Genomic DNA, 20,036 nt, shown 5'->3' with positions numbered 1-20,036 from the left:
ATTCAGAGAATAATGGCTGTGTGTGGAGTCATTTTCAGTCGATAGCAGAGGTGGGAGCAAGTCAGTGTTTTGCAAGTTTCAAGTCTTCAATCTCAAGTCTTGAGTCAGAGAAAGTCCAAGTCAAGTCGGAAATCAAGACAAGATGGGTTGAGTCAAGTTTGAAGTCATAGGCTTGAAATTTTTCAGTCCTTACAATTCATAACCACTGTTTAGTGTCAATCTATTACCTTTGAAAACCTCCCTGTTTTGGCCTCGCTCTCCTCCTGTCATTGGTGTTCTCCCTCAGATTCTTTCGTAAGAAAGTCCAGAATGGCGGTTTGTTCCATTTGACTTTCCATACGAGGATTGCAGCTTTTGAATGGTCTTGGAGTGCTGAATGTTGTAGCACAGGGCTTCAGTTGGCTCAACGTTTTCCTGCAGGAATGACACATACATTTTTGATTAATGGGCTACAACGATTAACTCATTGTATATACAATCATAATAGTAATAGTAGTACAGTAATGGTGTGCTGAAAACAAATATAGAGTAATGGTTTAAAAAAAATGGATGGGACAACGTTGAATAAACTTTGATAATGTATGCTGTCCACATATGGCCAAGTTGTTTACATCTTTTATCTAGCTCACTTCCTGACCATCCATACTGTATGTTAAATACAGTAAACATATCTCACCATGAGAATTGTTGGTGTCCTTGGGTGGCTGTAATTCACAGCAAACAGACTTCACTAAGATGTGCTGTGTCTCCTGAGTGGTTAGTTAGCTAATATAAAAAGCGAGCGTCACAGTACAGTTCAGTAATGTAGAGTCCCCTCGCTAGCGAGCAATTTTAAAATACAATTTACACTTAACAGGCTAATTTGGTCGCTATCTAATCGTTGTCTGATCATTTATGAAATGCAATAGATTGCAGTGAAGTTAGATATTGTTGTTAGCCAGCTAGTTATAACTAGCAACAACCAACAATTCAAAACATAGCCAATATTTGCGTGGGGTAGCAAATGATTGAATATCCAATAAAACATGAGCGATGTTACTGGGAAAATCAATAATTATTCTTAATTACTTGCATTTATATGCTTCTTTTGGTGTCCTCTCTGCCGTCTTGTCAGTGGGTGTTGTAGCTCCTCCTACACCTTCATTTCAAGTCTGGTTCCTGACCACACTTGCTTTCTATGGCTGCACACTCCAACAATTATCCTTTACCCCTCCATTTAATTGGGACACCACTTGATTCTTGTGAACTCGCAAAACCTAGGGGTAAGTCGTAAGTTTGGTTTAAGGGATAGAATTAGGATTCAGCCTTAGTCACAGAAAAAGAGTGCTGACGTACAGTAGCTTTCATAATTTAGCCAGTGCATAGCAATGTAATCCACACATTAGTTGTTTGTTCTTAAACCCGATTGGACATTAATACATGCATTCGGTGAGGCAGATTCTATGGGAAAATATGTTGTCTTGTCTCCATTATGTCTGGAAATGACATAATGACAATCACGTTAGTTGAATACAGTCGTCCCTCGCCACTTTGCTTTTCAAAGATCACTCCCACACGCTATCGTGTTTTTTAACAAATTAATTGATCAATAAATGATCACAGTTTCATTGTTGACTATGGCCTATTGTTCATCAATAATAGGCAATAATAGGCAATGTGGTAATAGGATAAAAATAATAGGAGTGCAAAGGTTATTTCATGTCTGTCTCTAATAATGGTAAAAACAGTATTTACACTAAAATGTTCCATTTATAAATAAGAAATCCTACTTCCAAGCAGCAGTAGTAGTTGTGGAGTCCAAGTAGCTTAACTGGAGGCCACACCTCTGCCGACTGCTCTCAAGTACCTCCAAGTTTACTTTCTGTAGTATTGTCCCTTGAGGAAGTGGTTGCTGAAACTGTGCATTTTACACTGTGCAAAAGGCACCAAAGTGTGTACCAAGTACTTTTTTTTATTTTGGTCTGGACCAGAGCACCATACTACAAGCCTGAACGCAACCTTAGCAATCAGCATCCTTCATTTAAAGATAGTCACATAAATACAAGCTGTAAAGATGCAACAAAGCAGCGAACAGCAGTGCTCACTTGAGGAACGTGTGCTTCTCTCTCCACCGCCACTCCTGGCAGTTCTTGATTTCCCTGCAGAGCAATGCAGCATTCCAAAGTACCGCATACGTCTTGAGTGTGTGCATCCCCACCTGTGGAGAGCTGCAGAAAGCTTCTCCCTCCCTCTCTCCCTGTTGGACACTGTCCCTACACACCCACCAGGAGAACATTGATTGATTTTTAAACCAATTACCCATTTTTTTATTCAAGTTCCTCTTTTGTATATATGTTTTTTTCCTACTCTTTGCTGCAGGCAAACCAGAGACCTACGTGGAATATTTCAGCTTGAATCGAAGCACGGCCGAGCTCCTGCTGCTGAAGCCCATCGACAGGGAACTGTACCGCAGATTCGATCTGGTTGTGAAGGTCAGAGAGACTATGGAGGTTTAACTCCATTTTCCACCCTACATGCTTCTAATGAAAACAGCAGCGAAACCTCACACCTCCACTCAGTAGTCGAAATGTTCTTCTGACAACTTCAAGAGTAGTGGGTTGGTTAATGTCCCCCGCTAGGCAGAGCAACAACCGTTGTGTGTTTTTATACATCTTAGTCATCTACAAGCAGTGGTGCCACCAGGGATTTGTGAAAAGAATATCACTTTGGGTACCAATACAAACAAAACTAATGTTTACTTTAATAAGGTTTTGGAATACAGCGGAAGCTTGGGTAGCGCCAATACGGACACCACCTTTGTGTTTTGCCTTGAGTTATTTCTTGAATTCAATAGTGTTTCTCACCTTTGTTATCAAATGCTGACACAACTTCTTCCATCGCTGCTTTTTGTTTGATCACGGCTGCAAAATAGCTCAAAATGAGGCCAAAAAAACCTGCAAGTGTCAGCATTTGATAAAGAAGGTGAGCAACACTATTGAATACTAACACGTGGCAAAACAGGAAGGAGTTGATCTCGCAGCCACGTAGTCTCTTTGGGAACAATCACGTCTTCACTGAAGGCAAACCTTAACCTTAAATGCGCATTTATCCCTTTCATTCATATGCATTTAGAATTGTTTTTAGGACATTTTGTGGTTAAAAAAAAAACAAAAAAAACATAAAGAACATACTTGGACTTACGCAGTGTATTAATAACACAATAAGACTTGCACTATATTGTACACTAACTGGAAAATGTGCCTAAACTCAGGCAAAATTTTGGCATACATTTTTGTTAACCTAATTTTCTTTAACCAAAAAACACACTAACCGTATGCTAACCGAGGTTCCAGTGTATACTAGACTACAAGAGACTGCAGTTAATAGAATAGCAGCGTTATTTGGAGCATTTATGGTGTCATTGTTGTATTTAGAATAGTACAGTAAGAATACATGCATAACAATATAAACATGTGACAAGACACTGGATTTTCAGACTGCGGGAAAGAGGAAGCAGGCTAAAAATAATTAACATTAATACCGCCACAGCATTACTTAGACAACAGCAATTGTGTGTGTTCATTTTCTGTTAATCGCTGAATTCCTCTTTATGCAGAGATGTTGTAAATATGCATTTTCTTCGTGTATAATATATTTTTCTGCATTATTAACCTACCATATAATAGATGTTTTCTGTTAGAGCTTTGATTCTACATTGCCATTGCAATTATGTATGCCATATCATATTGCTAACTCGCAGATGCTGCCAGAGAAAATCTGTTATTTATGTCAAGTGTATGTATTTGCGCCTCTACAGCAGGATCTATGACTGGAATAAACACCAAAGAAGACCTGCAGCAACAAAGTGTACTTATAATAATAACTGGTTTTATTCTGTGTGCAGGCAGAGCAGGACAATGGACACCCACTGCCGGCTTTCGCCAGCCTCCAAATTGAAGTGCTGGATGAGAACAACCAGGCACCGTACTTCCTGGAGAGCAGCTACCACGGCTTTGTTCTGGAGGGTTCGCCGGTGGGAACGACCATAGCGACCAACACCAGCCTGTCAGAACCTTTGGCCATCGTGGCCCTGGATAACGATGTGGAGGAGGTGAGCTTTATAATTATGAATGATCATGGCTAATCAGTAGGGAGGTAGTTGACATTCCATAAAAGGATACTTTGTCATTCACAGCCTGGAAATACATGAAGGAAGTACAAAACAAACATTTTATTATATTTTCTCATTTATTATATTTTTCTTTATTATATTTTCTGTACTTCAGAGTAGTCGGTATCCTGCTTGAAAAGCAGTATAGATTTAATATCCACTGAAAATGAATCAACATACAGAGCCCAAATTGCCTGTTCTAGCGCTGCCTTAATCCTCTTGGGCATAGAATTCATCAGAGCTGCACAGGTTTTTACTGGAATCCTCTTCCACTCCTCCATGATGACGTCACTGGTGGAGCTTGTGGATGTCAGACACATTGCGCTCCTCCACCTTTCTTCCACTTTGAGATGCTCCACAAATGTTTAGGAGACATACAGTACTTGGTCACTCACTCACTCACTTGATCATCTTGGAGGTGTGTTTGCGCTCCTTAGCATTTTGGAAAACAGTTTCACAAGGAGGGGATAATGCTCTGCTTCACAATGTCACAGTACATATTGGAATTCAGGTTTTCCTTCAATGAGCCGCAGCTCCTACAGTTCCGTCAGCACTCATGCAGCCACGATGTTATCACCATGCTTACTGCTCACTTGTGCTGCCGGCTGGTTAGACGATCATGATTGCAGGTTGGGTCATTTTCTGTGTATAGTAAATCTATACTAAGCTGTACACTGACTACTCTAAAGTATATTAAAGTTTTATTTCTATAGAATTGTGAGGGGTGTTCTTATTTCAATGAGAACAGTACTATTACTAGTAATGGTCAGAAAATGCAGTGCATTGTGTTCGGTTTTTTTTTACAATCTGCACATTTATTTGATTATTTTGCAGAAATAACAGTTACTGCAATTTTGTGTAGCAAAGAGCTGAAAGAGCCGTTGTCATGAGTGCTATGCTATGTATTTTAAAACAAAAACACCCTAACATTGACATCCAAAGACAACTGCATTATAGCACGTGTGGTTACATGAGTAAATATGACATAATTTGCTTTCTTTAAACCCACATTTTTAGTATAGTATGTCACTCAGATTTGTTACATTTATTTTCCTTTAGGTGACTGCCAGGGAGATGCCTGTAGGTACCATTTGTGTTCATTCCCTCTTTCCTCTGAGTGCTCTAGTGGTCTTGCTTTATGGACTAAATACATTAGTGTGGCACATTAGAATATACAAGCAGCAGCAGCAACTATAGAATGTACAGGTGGTCCTCGGGTTACGAGCGAGTTTTGTTCCATTTAAGTCGGAACTTATGTCTAAATTATGCCTAAATCGGGGGTGTCCAAACTTTTTCCACCGTGGGCCGCATACTGAAAAATCAGAGTATGGGGGGGGCAGTTTTATATTTTCTAAACCAACCCTTGTAAATATTGAAAGACATTTTGTATTTAAAGAAAAAACAGCCTGTGTGTCAGCTTTGTGTTATCGCTGACAAAGCATACTATTATTGACTTTTTTCTTTACATTACACTTAGCTTTTCCTTTTTTTATTTTTACAAATATTTCAACTTTCATCTTGTACCGTTTTCTTGTAATATTATTATTTTGACTTTATTATTTTAATATTATGACTTTTACCCAACCTAATTTTCTTAAAATTGCAACTTTATTCTTTGTTTTGTTTATGTTTCATCATATTACCACTTTCAAAAAGTTATATATCTTAGTCTTTCTTATTCTTTATTATTTCAACTTCATGCTATTTTTCCTCTTAATATTATGACTTTGTTCTTCTAATATTTTGTCTTTATTCTCTTAAAATTACTGCTCTATTTTCCCATTTTTGCTGTTTTTTTTTTAATTTTCTTGTTTAATTGTATTTTTCTAATGTTACGAGCACCAAAAGAAAAGTACCGTGTAAATGACCCCCAGGTCGCACCTTAATTAAGTCACACGGTACACAGAACACATGAGAAGGTTCAGTAGTAAAACCATTAAGTACAAGAATGAAATGAAATGGTAATAAAAAGAGAACAGCTCCTTACTTTTATCTACAGTGGTGTGAAAAAGTGTTTGATTTCTTATTTTTTTGCATTTTTCTTTCAGATCATCAAACAAATGTAAATATAATATTTATGGGAACACGTTCACAAACCCGCACGGTGGCCTAGTGGTTAACATGTTGGCCACACAGTCAGGAGGTCGGGAAGATCTGCGTTCCAATCTTCATTGGGCATCTCTGTGTGGAGTTTGCATGTTCTCCCTGTGTGTGCATGGGTTTTCCTCCCACATTCCAAAATTGGGAATATGGGGTTAATTGGTAACTCTAAATTGTCCATAGGTATGAATGTGAGTGTGAATGGTTGTTTGTCTATATGTGCCCTGCCATTGGCTGGCGACCAGTCCAGGGTGTACCCCGCCTCTTGCCCGAAGTCAGCTGGAATAGGCTCCAGTGTACCCGTGACCGTGGTGAGGATAAGCGGCATAGAAAATAGATGGATGGATGGATGGATATAGCCTATAATCCGTACGGTGGCGGTAGTGCACTAACATAGTGTGCAGCGGATGGATAGATGGATGGACGTTCACAACGATGAAACATCGTAACGTGGAATACCATACACCGAGGAGCACCTGCATTCCAGTACTTGTTTTAATTCTGCTTTTGTGTCTTGCTTGCAGTGTTGATGACCCTACAGTATTTAATTTCCCTGAGTAAAGCAGTGCCTCTCGTCACCCGCAGAATGAAAATGCACTCATCAATGCGTCTCCAAAGAGCTTAGTTTGCTTAAGAGATGTAGCCTTGGCCTCTTGACACATACAAGCGTTTGGGCCCCCCTGTTATAGCAGTGAATGCATAATCTGTTTGTGGCCAATGATATATGTTAAATTATTTTAAATATTGCTTACCCAAGGCTTCCCCCCCTCCCAGCAATAAGCAGCAACTATGATGATAGCGACTATCACTTTTATGTCCATTTCAGTGTGTGTCTGTGTGTGTTTATTTATGGCTCAATATCCACTATAACTGGCCACATCAACAATATTATCACACACACACGCCCCTCCATGCCATGCTGAACCGGCGTTATCTGCAAAGACAACACACACATAAGCACAAAAAGCTGTCATTGGAGAATTTTGATGTCAGGGATTCCAGGACAAAACGGCCATCTTCTCAGCTATTTCATGCATGGAAGTACACATGCTTTCTTATTTCCGCATTAACTTGAGTTATATATTAATTGATAATCATTTGGGGTATAGTGTGATGTCCCCATTGATTATTCATGTCCCGTCTCCTCTGGCTAATTCGTCCAATCTGCATAATAAAACCCATTGAGGTGCTCTGTCAGTAGCCGATCCCTCATCTATGTCTATGTGTTTCCTAGCGTGATGAAAAGCTCCGTTAAGAGCAATACACTATCCTTCCTCTAATGGACACCTCTGTCTCTCACTCTCTTACTAACAGACCAAGGATCCTCAGTTGCAGATCTCGTTAGACAGCTACTCGGGCGTTTTCGCCGTGTCAGCCAACGGGATCAGACGATACCTCACGCTGGTGCAGCCGCTGGATCGAGAAGCGCAGGACTCCTACACCTTCACGGTAATGGACCACTTCACCAACATGTACATGTAGATGGTGATGCTGGCAGTGATAACACAAACACCAATGTGTGATAAAATGCATATACTGCTTGGGAAGACGTGCTAGCTTACATGTAATACACATATCCTCAAAGTTTTATAATCATTAGATAAATTCTCAATGACTTACGGACGAATAGTTGCTAAGTCTGCTTGATGGCAGCCATGTTTTTCAAACAATCTTGCTAAAAATGTTACATGTATGTGCTTGTCAGTCCATGAAAATATGTGTGCCAAATTTTGTACAAGTTGTTTTGTACAGGTGTGTGAGAAATTTCCTGTCAATTTATCATGTGGGGTTTAATAACAGGGCCGTCATATGGTGTGAAAAGGTATTTGCACAGGCAACACAACACAGTAGGGGTGCATGTGTTGTGAAACAATCACCCTTTTGTTGAAGAGTTAGCTAACACAAACAAACAGAAAATATATACAGTCATGGGAATAAATAAAATAAATTTTTCACTTGGCTATTTTGTTTGAGGCATTACTTAAAAGGTGGGATTCTTATTTCAATTTAGGACAAAACACTAGTGATGATTACTTAATTGACTCAATTATAAGACAACCTCTCTCTTTAAAGACCTGTTTTTGAAAAAAATGTCACATGTAATTTATTTTACTAATCACGTTAACAGTGGTATCTACATGATTTAATTAATACACACGTAATTATGCATGCATCATAGCAAGCCACACCTCTCTGTTATGACAGCAGACGGGGGCACAGTGTAGCATCCCCAGAGTCACAGACAGTCTGACACTCTTTTAGAACTTAGTCTGACCTGAACACATCAACAGCAGTGCAATAACTCACAACAACGCCTCTCCTCGGAACAACATTTTCTCATTCTCCACCACACTTGCACGAGGTGCATTCATGAACACTCCGAGCTCAGAGGATCACAACATCTTTATTATGCGTGTATGTGTGGTCTAAACCACCTGTGTGGTCCCCAACCACCAGGTGGAAGCTTTCAGGCGCAATGATAAAAAAAAACAATACACTTAAACAATTTTTATGCAAATGCATGTCAGTTTTGGAAAAATGGGCATTTATTTTATTCAAACAATGTTTCACAGTTAAAAATCCTAAAAAAAAAAAAAGAAAAGAAAAGAAACTAAATACATAACATTCTGCATGTTTATGTTTTTTTGCTTCATTGGGTTTGGGTGCGAGGTGACTCATCTCACTTTGTTTGATGGTCCTTGAACTCACCATAATTGTGTGCGTGTGCTAACTTTCTCCCACGCTGCACAGATAGACTACTACACTGTATTCTTTCCTATTTAGTCACAAATGCTGATGCTATGTGGGAATGCATAAAGGTAAGGTTTTACGACATTATTGAGTGCTAATGTGCATTACGGTTTGGGGCACAACCTCAAGTTAATTCATGCCTGCTGCCACACACATGAAACAGTGATGTTATAATCTTCTCTCTGAAAAACAAACTCCAGGCTCATACTGGTGGATGATGGATCATGATGGGTCACTTAATAAATAAATAGCATCAGCTCTCTATAATGTACGACACCCAAATCACCCCGTCCCACCCCTAACAATGTCCGTGCTGACCAGGCACCGATGATGCGTTCACGCGCACTGCGTAAATCTTAATACTGAAGTACAATTTGCTGCATTTAAGTATGATCGGAAATCCTAGATAATACATTCAAAACATGTGAATTCAACTTCAATTTTATGGTGTCTTTAAACGCAACACCTCATTGCTCATAATAACAAGGTCTCAATTTTGCCAGAAAACATCTTGAGGATCCCTGAGACCTTTGGGAAAATACTCTGTGGTCTAACAAGACAAAAGTTTAACTTTTTGCGAGGTGTGTGTCTCATTACATCTGGCGTAAAAGTAACACCGCATTTCAGAAAAAGAACATCATACCAACAGTAAAATATGGTGGTGGTAGTGTGATGGTCTGGGGCTGTTTTGCTGCTTCAGGACCTGGAAGACTTGCTGTGAAAAATGGAAATAATTACTTCTGCTGTGTACTGGCCATCTATCCGTGACCTCAAGCTGAAACCAACTTGGGTTCTGTAGCAGAACACACCAGCAAGTCCACATTTGTATGGCTGAAGAAAAGCAAAATTAAGACTTTGGCGTGGCCTAGTCAAAGTCCTGACCTGAATCCTATTCAGATGCTGTGGCATGGCCTTAAAAAGGCACTTCATGCTTGAACATCCTCCAATGTGGCTGAATTACAACAATTCTGCAAAGATGAGTGGGCCAAAATTCCTCCACAGCGCTGTAAGAGACTCATTGCAAGTTATCGCAAATGCTTGATTGCAGTTGTTGCTGCTAAGGGTGGCCCAACCAGTTATTAGGTTTAGGGGGCAATCACTTTTTCACACAGGGCCAGGTAGGATTGGATTTTTTTTCTTTTTAATAATAAAAAGTTTAATCTAAAAACTGCATTTTGTGTTCAGTTGCGTTATCATTGACTAATATTTACATTTGTTTGACGATCTGAAACATTTAAATGTGACAAACATACAAAAAAAGAAGACATCACAAACACTTTTTCACACCACTATATTGATAATATAGAATGGAAAAAATACCATCTTGTATTTGGGTAAATAAGGTATTTTAAAATCATGAAGACAGAACACACCTTTACTTGTGTTTATCCTAACAACGCTGAGTTATTTCATTCTAGTTGTGCACACTTTCAACATTTGGTTCCAAAATAACCATGACTATTTAAATCAGAGCCTCTCCATACTCTTGCATCTTTTGTTGTCACTGTTGTTCTCCTCCTGCGCCGCCGTTTCTTGGCTCTCATTTCAGCGCAATCTAATTTAGCAATGTCTTTATTGATGGGGGCACGGCAAGGCTGCCCCGTCACTGCATAATATACAGCCCCGCTGGTATGCAGTGCTGCTACGTGTCGAGTTGCGCCCGGTCATGCTGGCATTGTGCGGCATTGTGTGTCCTTGGTGTGCCCGCGTCTAGATATTTGGAGTGCCAGAGATAGAAGCAGAAAAGGTACTGACTGGAATGAAGCGGTGCGCAGTAATCACCAGCGAGTGCCTTGCACGAGAAATTAAAACTGCAGACAACAAAAAGAAGAGAGAGCGAGAAGAAGCTATGAGGCCTGCAGGATGTTTTTTTTAACGTGTCAAGTCAATCTTTTGGCAGACCAGCCTGAATGTATGGAAGTCATGAAGAGAATTCATGTTTTTTCTAACTTGATTGATTATCTTGAGCAAAACCCCCTGATTTTTTGTGTGAAGTGAAACAATGACAAATATAATTCTGACAAAAATATCATTCCGGTAAAAATATTCTGATCAAAAATGTCATTTAAAAAATAGCATTCTGATAAACAAATATTCAAAAAATATTATTTTGTTAAAAAAACATAAAAATATATCATTCTGAATAATAAAAATAAAAATAATAAAAAATATATAATTCTGACCAAAAATGTGACTTAAAAACGTTTTGACAAAAAATATCATTGAAAAAATATAATTTGGCAAAAAAATATTTGGAAAATACCATTCTGACAATATGATTAAAAAATATTCTGATCAAAAATATAAAATATTTAGAATAAAAATAATATCATTCAAAGATATAATTTTGATAAACAAATATCATCCACAAAATATCACTCTGATAAAGAAAATCATTAACAGATATTCTGACCAAAATATTCAGATAAAAATATTCTGATGAAAAATATTATTTAAAAAATTTCATTTTGACAAAAATACTTTAATAATATTCTGACAACAAGTTTTCAAAAAATCTAATTCTGATAAAAGATATTGATATAGATACAGATATATGAAAGAAAAAATCCCAGCAATATAAAACACCACCCTCCAGTTCAAGTAATCATTTTGATCATCTCTCTCAGTGGTCCTCAATAGACTGCCTACGGGTCACATCTGATGTGCCAAAGCTTTTTATTTGGCCCACCAAACCTCTCTCGAATAATATAAACCACTCAGTCTAAGTAGAACAGTGCTCGTTCATGCAGTACTTCCTCTTCTTAGTGCTAAATGCTGCAATGGCGAGAGTGCCAGACAGATTTTCATTGTGCTCTGTGACAGTGACAATAAAGTTCTATTCTATTCTATTCTATTCTATTCTATTCTATTCTATTCTGTTCTGCTCTGCAGGGGGCAACAGCAAGGTGTACGCATCACAATGATGCAGCAGTAGAAGAAAATGGCTCAAACAAATATGCTGCTTATGATGATTAACTCTAAAAACAAGAAAAGTAGACGCTGAAAACTTGACTCAACAGTGACTGGGCTACAAAAAATGCATTTACTGAAAATGCAGTGGGGAAGCCTATATGTGTACATTGTAACGAAGGAAATGCTATTTTGAAGGAAGATAACCTGTGGAGGCAAAACATTCTTTCAGACAAAACATTCTGGATTGCTAAAATTTTTATTTACGTATTTATTAAGAATTTAATTCATTATGAATATTGTTTTTATTATTATTCATTATTATAATTATCAAATTATTAATTCATTCGTTTTCTATGCCTTACTTGGTTCGCGGGGATATGCTGGAGCCTATCCCAGCTGACTTTGGCCGAGAGGCGTGGTAGAGCCTGGACTGGTCGCCAGCCAATCGCAAGGCACATATAGAAAAACAATCATTCACACTTGCATTCATACCATTCATACCAGTTAGCGATGGCAATGAACCCAACATGCATGTTTTTGGAATGTGGGAGGAAACCGGAATACCTGCAGAAAACCCATGCATGCACGGAGAGAACATACAAACTCCACGCAGAGATTATTAATTTATTATTATAAATGATTACTTATTATTTTTTACAATACTGTCTGGCCTTCACTGTGTCTGTGGAGAAAAATTCTGGTCTCGGACAAATGTAATTTCGGATCTATTCCTGATTCTCGAACTGTAGTACGGTTCCCACTTGTGGTACGCAGGCTCCATCTAGTGCGCAGGAATTGCAGAGATTTTTAAAAATAAAATTACTCAGTTCACCTCATACACCACATGCTAATTAGATTTTGAAAGCTAAGCTAATCATCTGCGAGTACAAGCCACGTATTAGTAGCTAAACCGTGATGGTAAGCAGAGGTAGCAAAAATGGTGGTACTTGAAGAGCACAAAAAAAAATTGAGGTGGTATAAAAAGATTAAGAACCAGTGATCTGTTCCACTGCACACACAAACAACACTGAGAAATCCCATCTCAAATAAAATAAAATCAAGATAAAGGCCGCCTAAATGTGTCACCTCCCATTTTGTGTTTGTGCTCCTCTAGCTGCTAGCATCCGATGGCGTTCAGCAGAGCGCTCCAGTCGCCGTGACGATAACTGTGTTGGACGCGAACGACAACACTCCCACGTTTGCCAATGTGTCCTACAATGTCCACCTCTACACGGACATGATGCTTGAGGAAACTGTGCTGCAGGTATACTGTGGCACTTACGACACATGTTTGTATGTTTGGAAGTAGAACTGTAGCATAACATTGTGGTCTATGGCCTTTTATATATGTTTTTTGGGTGTGTCTTTGCAGCTGTCAGCAGTTGATTCTGATGAGGGTTCCAACGGCCAGGTCACATATCGAATATTAGCCGGAGATCAGGGACAATTTCTCATTGGCAACAGGTAAATACTACTTGAAGTGTTTTTTTAATCATAACATTATTTGCAAAATATTTTTCCGCATTGTTTGTTTTGTGCATTATGTCTGTTCCGTGCTGCTAATGTGGAAAGTAGGTATTCTATAAAAAGATAGAAAAATACCCACAAGTGTCAATAGGCCTTCCTTAAGCGCAAACAAAAACCTTGTCTAGACAACTAATGCCATGCTAACATGCAAATCCCGACCACGATAACTGCACTTTTTGGGGGAATTTTGCCTGTCATCCGAAATGCTAATGAGACATGAACACACATCTTTCTCTTTTCTGTGCATTCCAAAGATACAGCTCATTACTGCATGTAATGGGATGCCTATTCCGCCAACAAAGGCCGCTATTAAAATACCTCCAACAAGTTTTTACCGGTTTATATCCATGCTGTTACCATGTAGTGACAGGTCCATGCATGACAACATGTAATACTTACAGTATTTTGCCATATTTTGGTCCTTCTAAGCATTACAGGAACTTCCATCCTGGGCGCAGTGATTCACATAGCAACATAGTAACGCAACCTAGCATTATCTTTTCCGACTCAAAAATAAAACCAGACGTTTTGGTAGTGGTCTCACATAATGATTGGGGATGATGGGCAAAAGTCCCAAAAAAGTGCAGTGTTCCTTTAAGACATAAATAAGACTTATGCACATGTGTGTTTCAATAAATGTCTTCCAGACGTGTGGACAGGAGGTGACGTTGGGGATTTAGAGTTGAGTCTTACCTGGAGTACGGCCACAACAGTAGTCCATGTTATTATTATGATGATGATAATGATGATGACTATTATTATTATTATGTTATTATTGTATAACTTCTTTTTACACTTGGATGAAAAATGTTACTAAAAATATCGTCTGTACAGGTAGTAAATTATTCATGATGGCCACAGCTAGACCCTGTGACTCTATTTGAGCAGAATATTTAGCTCAATTAATTACGGTGTTCACCCAAATATAAGACGACCCCCAACCAGTTGTTTTTTCAAGACGTAATCAAAACTTTGTTTCCGCCGGATCGCATGTGTCGTGGCTGCATCGCTAGGTTTGTGTGAGTGACAGGCAGAAAAGCTCTTACTCGCTTGGGGAAATGTCATTAGGCACCAGCTGTTGTTTTACATGTTTAGATCTCTAAATGCCGAATATAAAACAACCCTATAGTTTTCAAATGTTTGGGGTCAACGCAATCCTTTTTTTGAATATTGCTGAATCTGCTCACTTCCTGCCTTCTCAGCACTGGCATCATTACTGTGGCACCAGGGGTGGCGCTCTCTGTGGGGCGGAGCTATGCTCTAACCGTGGAAGCCATGGATAACGGGCCGGAGCTTCATCGAAGGTAAGTGGAGCTCTGTTCATCTGCTTATTATTCAAACGCCCTCTTTTTGTTTTTTGTTCCTGTTGCAGCACACTTTCTATTCCAATAGGTTTTTTTTGCAGCAGGACAATTTTAACTTTATGAAATATGTCTTCAATTATTGATTTATATTGAAAAACGGTGAGAAAAGGTTTGGCCTCGGAGAAGAAAATGGGCAGTGAAGGAAGGGAGGAAAATGAAAGTGAAATGAATGGTAATGAGGGGGAGACACACAGCTAGTTAGGCGGCACTGCAAATGACACCCTGAGAAAGTTTGGCACGGAGGAAAAATATTAGGTTAGACTTGGGAAGAAGCAATATGACGGACTCTGCTCGTTTTTGTATTTTTACTATGCAGAGGACTTCAGTTGGAAGTTCTAGTCATTGAGAAGGTTGGAGATTGTTTGAATGTCCCCGTGGTGACAAATAAAGTTTTTTGAATTGAAAGATGCAATTCCAGCCATTGCTCAGCTGCTGCAGAGAGCTCCATGCTTCATTCGTCACTTGCGAGCGATACGCACCGCATGCTTTTACAAACTGCTGTCTACCTACCATCGTTTGATGCATACTGACCTTCTTTTTTCCTTGTTCTCGCGTTCTTGTCTCCATTACAGTACAGATGCACCACGGGGAGAATCCAAACAATAGCTACCAAAGCATGACACGTACAAAATCAAGCAACTGACACTCAAAATGCATTTTAAGAACAGAAGTTGAGAATGCAGTACAAAACAGCTCTCAGCATGATGCAGAATTATTAATACCACTATTGTACTGGTTCTCACGCGCCAAGTGAGCGTAAATAATTTAATGCAACATTTGGTGTTCATAGAGCTATGCTCTTTTTGCATAATAGGGCATCTTTAAGACGCAATCACTGACAAGAATTTACCCAACCTTTGAGACAGTTGCGTATCTGCAAACCCCAACTACATTAATCCCTTGCCACTCCGCGCTTCGAATTTTGTTGTTATTTTTGCCTTGAAGCATAAAAATGGCTCTATGATCTAACATCCCAATACAAGGCATTCAGAAAACGCATTCAAAGATGTTGTGATGATATGTAGTATACTACACCGGTCACTAAGTTTCAATAATGTCACTGTAATTTTCAGTGAGAGACATAAACCCCACTTCTTGTCCGGCCCCTACTCAGCTCCCCTAACTTCAAAACACATTTACAGCAACACACAAGAGCATGAGTCTTATTTATGCCTTAAATGGCTTATTTTCTCTGGTTATGTTTATTATATTTGGTAATATGAGTGACTGTGGGGTGTTATTTCATGTCCAGAGGGCCCTAATAGAGTTATAAACCGTATTTAGAAAGTTGTAAACAAGTTTTCTATGCTCTAACTATGAAAATATTCCATTCATAAATAAGGAATCCTACTTTGCAGAAATTCACATATCAACCAATTAACCGCGATAAATGAGGGGTTACTATATGACATTAGACGACTTGTCTTTTTTAGCCTCTCTTCCTGGGCATTACAGTAAATACTAGGGGTGTCAAGATCTCGCGAGATTAAAACGTGACAAGATTTCTCATTCAGAAAAAAAAATTGTCTCGTGGCCACTAGGCCTGGATGATAATCCATCCATCCATTTCTATGCCGCTTCTCCTCATTAGGGTCACGGGGTTATGTTGGAGCCTATGCCAATAAATTAATTAATCACACAATAAATTCAAATTAACTCGATAACTTTGCCAGCCTCAATATATTGCCATGTGAATGTGTGTGTGATTTCCTCGTCTCACACCTCCAAACAGGCAGGAAGAGATTCACTCTGTGCATTGGTTGTTTCAGCACTTTGGTGCGTTTGTTCCATAGAACAATGGCATGAACGGTTTGTCAGTCCTACAGTCTCTTTGTGTCGGTGGGTGGAGGTGGGTCCGGTAGCATACACACAGAGTGCAGAACAGTGTAGCATCATGAGGAGCAATGCAAGGTAAATTAGTAGAAATTAAATTTGATTAAAATATATTATCATATATTTTTTGTTATTGTACTTAAATGTAATGTTAAAATCTCGTCTCGTCCCATTCCCGTAGACCCAATCTCGCGTATTGTCTCGTAAATATTGTTTTACTCATGTCAGTGCCGTATATTGGAATGCTAATGTTGATGGGGAGTGAGTCTTTGAATGCATTTAAAAGCAGAAGTTGACAGTATAAACGGCTCTCAGCATGATGCAGAATTTTTCATGCCGCTATTGTATTGGTTCTCAATAAAGTGCTAAGTCAGCATAAAACTTGAATATAACATCAGCAAGCCATTATAAGGTCTCTTGCAGTGTTACAAATATTGCAGTGAGTCTTGGATGTAATTAAAGCCGACAGTGGATGACTGTGGTGACTTCAATCCACAAGAACAGTTTTTCCTGTGATGAAACCACAGAATGCATTTTTATTAGGGCCAGATGGCAGCCGATTGCTCTCTCCAATGATATTTGTCACTTATCAGCTGTGTGGCTCCCCAATCAGTAGAAGAGTGTAGATTGAGGTGGGTCTCCACAAAAGATTGTCTCCACATTTCCCCAGACCCCCTGTTTATCTCTGAAAACATAACCCACACTGTGAATCAATATCCATCTCTGCTTGCTGATTTGTTATGGGTCAAGACTCAAAATGGGTTATAGGTCCACATCCTGGTGGGGGGGCCTTAACCACACACGTGCATCACTTTTAATAGATATAGATTGCATCACATTAGAACATCCTTGTTTTTGTTATGTTACAAATGTTATGTGTTATCCATTACCAATACACGTTTTTATAAAACCTGCATTCGTATTGTATATTGTAAATTGTGTGGTAAATATAGTAAATGAAATACTCAATGTATATATATATATATATATATATAAATATGTATGATCAAATATATTTGATTTTCTTTTTTGCTTATATTCTCATATTCTCATTCTCACAAGGCTGTGGTTTAAGAAAAAAACACATATTTCTGGCATAATACATAATTTAAAAAATACATTTTATATTTTTTATTGGTTTAATAAACTATTTATTTTATTTTATTTTATATTGTATTTTCGAATAGTAACTATCACAAGTTGAGATGTTTTTATCTACTTTGATTGGGTTTTGTATGGGATATTGTTACTATTTTCTCCTTACATTTTGTTCTATTTGTTAGATTTTTTTTTTAGCTAATGTTTGGACTCAGTGCTGCTGTTGACTCTTCCACGCAAGTTCATTCCACTTAAGTTTCAACCCAATAAGTACACTAGCCAAAGTGCAAGACACATGCATATTCCCCTGCAGCTTTTTTTTTTTACCTATGTTGAATCCAACCTGATGCATCAATATCCCAAAGTTCTCCATTCTCTCCTTTTGGCTCTTGGCTGTGGTCTTCGCCCACTGCTGAGTTTGTCTTGGCAAGTGACGTGTAGTGGGTGTTTGGAGCTGCTAATGGCTGCCCGCGAGCTGTTTGAGAACCTGCACGTGAACCTTGAAAACCTTCAAAAATCAATCAAAAACAGTGTCACTGCACAGATTTGGTAAAGGGCCCCTTGTGAAGAAGTATGGCGGTTGTAATGGGCAAATTGTCAATAATTCTAACTAGAACCTAGAACACTCAATTGCTTAACCTTATGCTCGGAACGCAGCCTCCACTCAGCTCTGAAGATGGTCACGGTCTGTTTAAAGACCGAACATGTTAAACAGTCTGGAGAATCCTTGTGCTCTGCCATTGTGTGTGCTGTGTGCAACTTCTCTGTCTGATCTTGCGCAAGGTTAAATCCGAAAATACAATTCTGTGATGTTTTCCAGTGTTATTTCAGTTGGTTGTAACAATATAGAAAGCTGGACATTACAGCGGTCCACATCAGCTGGCTATTAGAATGAAAACATCTGCAAGTAGCACTTATGAAGTCCAGTGAAAGGGTAAGTGAGCACTGAGCAATTAAGACCTCACCTAATGACCTTGTGTTCCTGCCATTGCTTCAAATTAACTCACTACCTCGTTGGAGGAAGACCGCCTGGGGAGAGGAAAGTGACACTGGAGGGATTTGAAGGTCTCTAAAGGCGTTGGGAGGGGGGGCTTTCAGATTTGAAGGGTCTTCAAATACTGGCGGCCGCCACTATCATTTGTATACATACTGTATGTAGTCTTTATCTAAATACTGTGTAATTGCCTCTGAGTGCATTCAAGCCACTTTGCTGTCAACAATCCACTGATTAGCCGTCTCCTATTACAAAAATGCTTTTCATCAATACTTTCAAATGCAGCATTCCTAAAGGTCTTCCAACAGCCCATAGCTGTATAATAAGCTTTATAATGAAGAGGGCTGAGAATGATATTGTTTTCTTGCAAGAGCTCATTCCTTAAAGGGCTTTTATGAAAATGAAGAAAGACGAAAACAAAAGCTTTCTTTTAGTTAAATTAGGATTAGCATGAGAAGCATGAGCTCAGCAAAAAGGCACCTTTGCATCAACTAGTTGAGCTTCTGTTGTTGACTTGAATCGATTGGTTAAACACGGAAAGTAAGTGCAAAGAAAACCAAAGCTTAAATGCCTCACTGACTCTGCTTTTTTGCTCTTATTCCTCTATCTCTCGCAAGGTCATCCATTACGACGGTCTACATCGAAGTTTTGCCGCCCAACAACCAGAGCCCCCCACGTTTCCCCCGGCAACAGTACAGCTTGGAAATCAGCGAAGCTATGAGGACGGGAGCCACGCTGCTTAACCTGCAGGTACACACACACACACACACACACGCACACACAGTCTCCCATTAAACGGTATTGACCCAAATATAAGACGATAAAAATACTTTTTAAAAAGTCTCAGAGGAACCCAAACATCATGCTAGCCTAGCCGCTGAAGAAAAACCCAATGATTAAACTTCCTGCTCCCATATTTGTAGGTGGCTGATAGTCCGCACAAATTAATATTTTAAGATGTGTAGTGAAGCCTTTTATTTTTTTGGAGGAGGTTCCTTCATGACGTCATGAAAACTCTGAACTGCAAAACTGAACGTTTGAGCACCTCTTCTCTCCAAAATGGAGCAAACAAGTGAGGATCATTCTAAACTCTAAGGACACATTACTGTTACAACATATTAGTGGTCAAATGATTAAAAATATTAATCAAATTAATTACGTATTTCAAATTAAGTAATCAGGATTAATCACCATTTGCCACTATGTGTGAAATATGCCAATGTTTCTGTATTTTATAAACAGAAAGATATATTACAAGACAGGATTATATACTGTACATTTGTGTGCATAGGCAGCTCCAAATGAA

At 38.9% G+C, this 20,036-nt stretch overlaps 1 protein-coding gene across 2 annotated transcripts in view; it reads left to right on the top strand.

Moving 5' to 3' along the window:
• The window catches only part of LOC129174162 (protocadherin-15-like), a 177,590-nt gene that overhangs the window by 79,227 nt on the left and 78,327 nt on the right, over window positions 1-20,036 (top strand). For both annotated transcript variants that reach the window (XM_054765847.1, XM_054765837.1), the window contains 7 exons: window positions 2,359-2,471; window positions 3,884-4,090; window positions 7,565-7,699; window positions 13,029-13,178; window positions 13,287-13,378; window positions 14,644-14,745; window positions 19,348-19,480. In XM_054765847.1, coding sequence (XP_054621822.1) covers window positions 2,359-2,471; window positions 3,884-4,090; window positions 7,565-7,699; window positions 13,029-13,178; window positions 13,287-13,378; window positions 14,644-14,745; window positions 19,348-19,480 — 932 coding nt within the window. The remainder of the gene's footprint in view (window positions 1-2,358; window positions 2,472-3,883; window positions 4,091-7,564; window positions 7,700-13,028; window positions 13,179-13,286; window positions 13,379-14,643; window positions 14,746-19,347; window positions 19,481-20,036) is intronic.

This window comes from Dunckerocampus dactyliophorus, chromosome 2 (genome assembly GCF_027744805.1).
Source record: "Dunckerocampus dactyliophorus isolate RoL2022-P2 chromosome 2, RoL_Ddac_1.1, whole genome shotgun sequence".
Lineage (NCBI taxonomy): Eukaryota > Metazoa > Chordata > Actinopteri > Syngnathiformes > Syngnathidae > Dunckerocampus > Dunckerocampus dactyliophorus.
The sequence above is the reverse complement of the archived record's forward strand: the minus strand, read 5'-3'. Positions and strand labels throughout refer to the sequence as shown.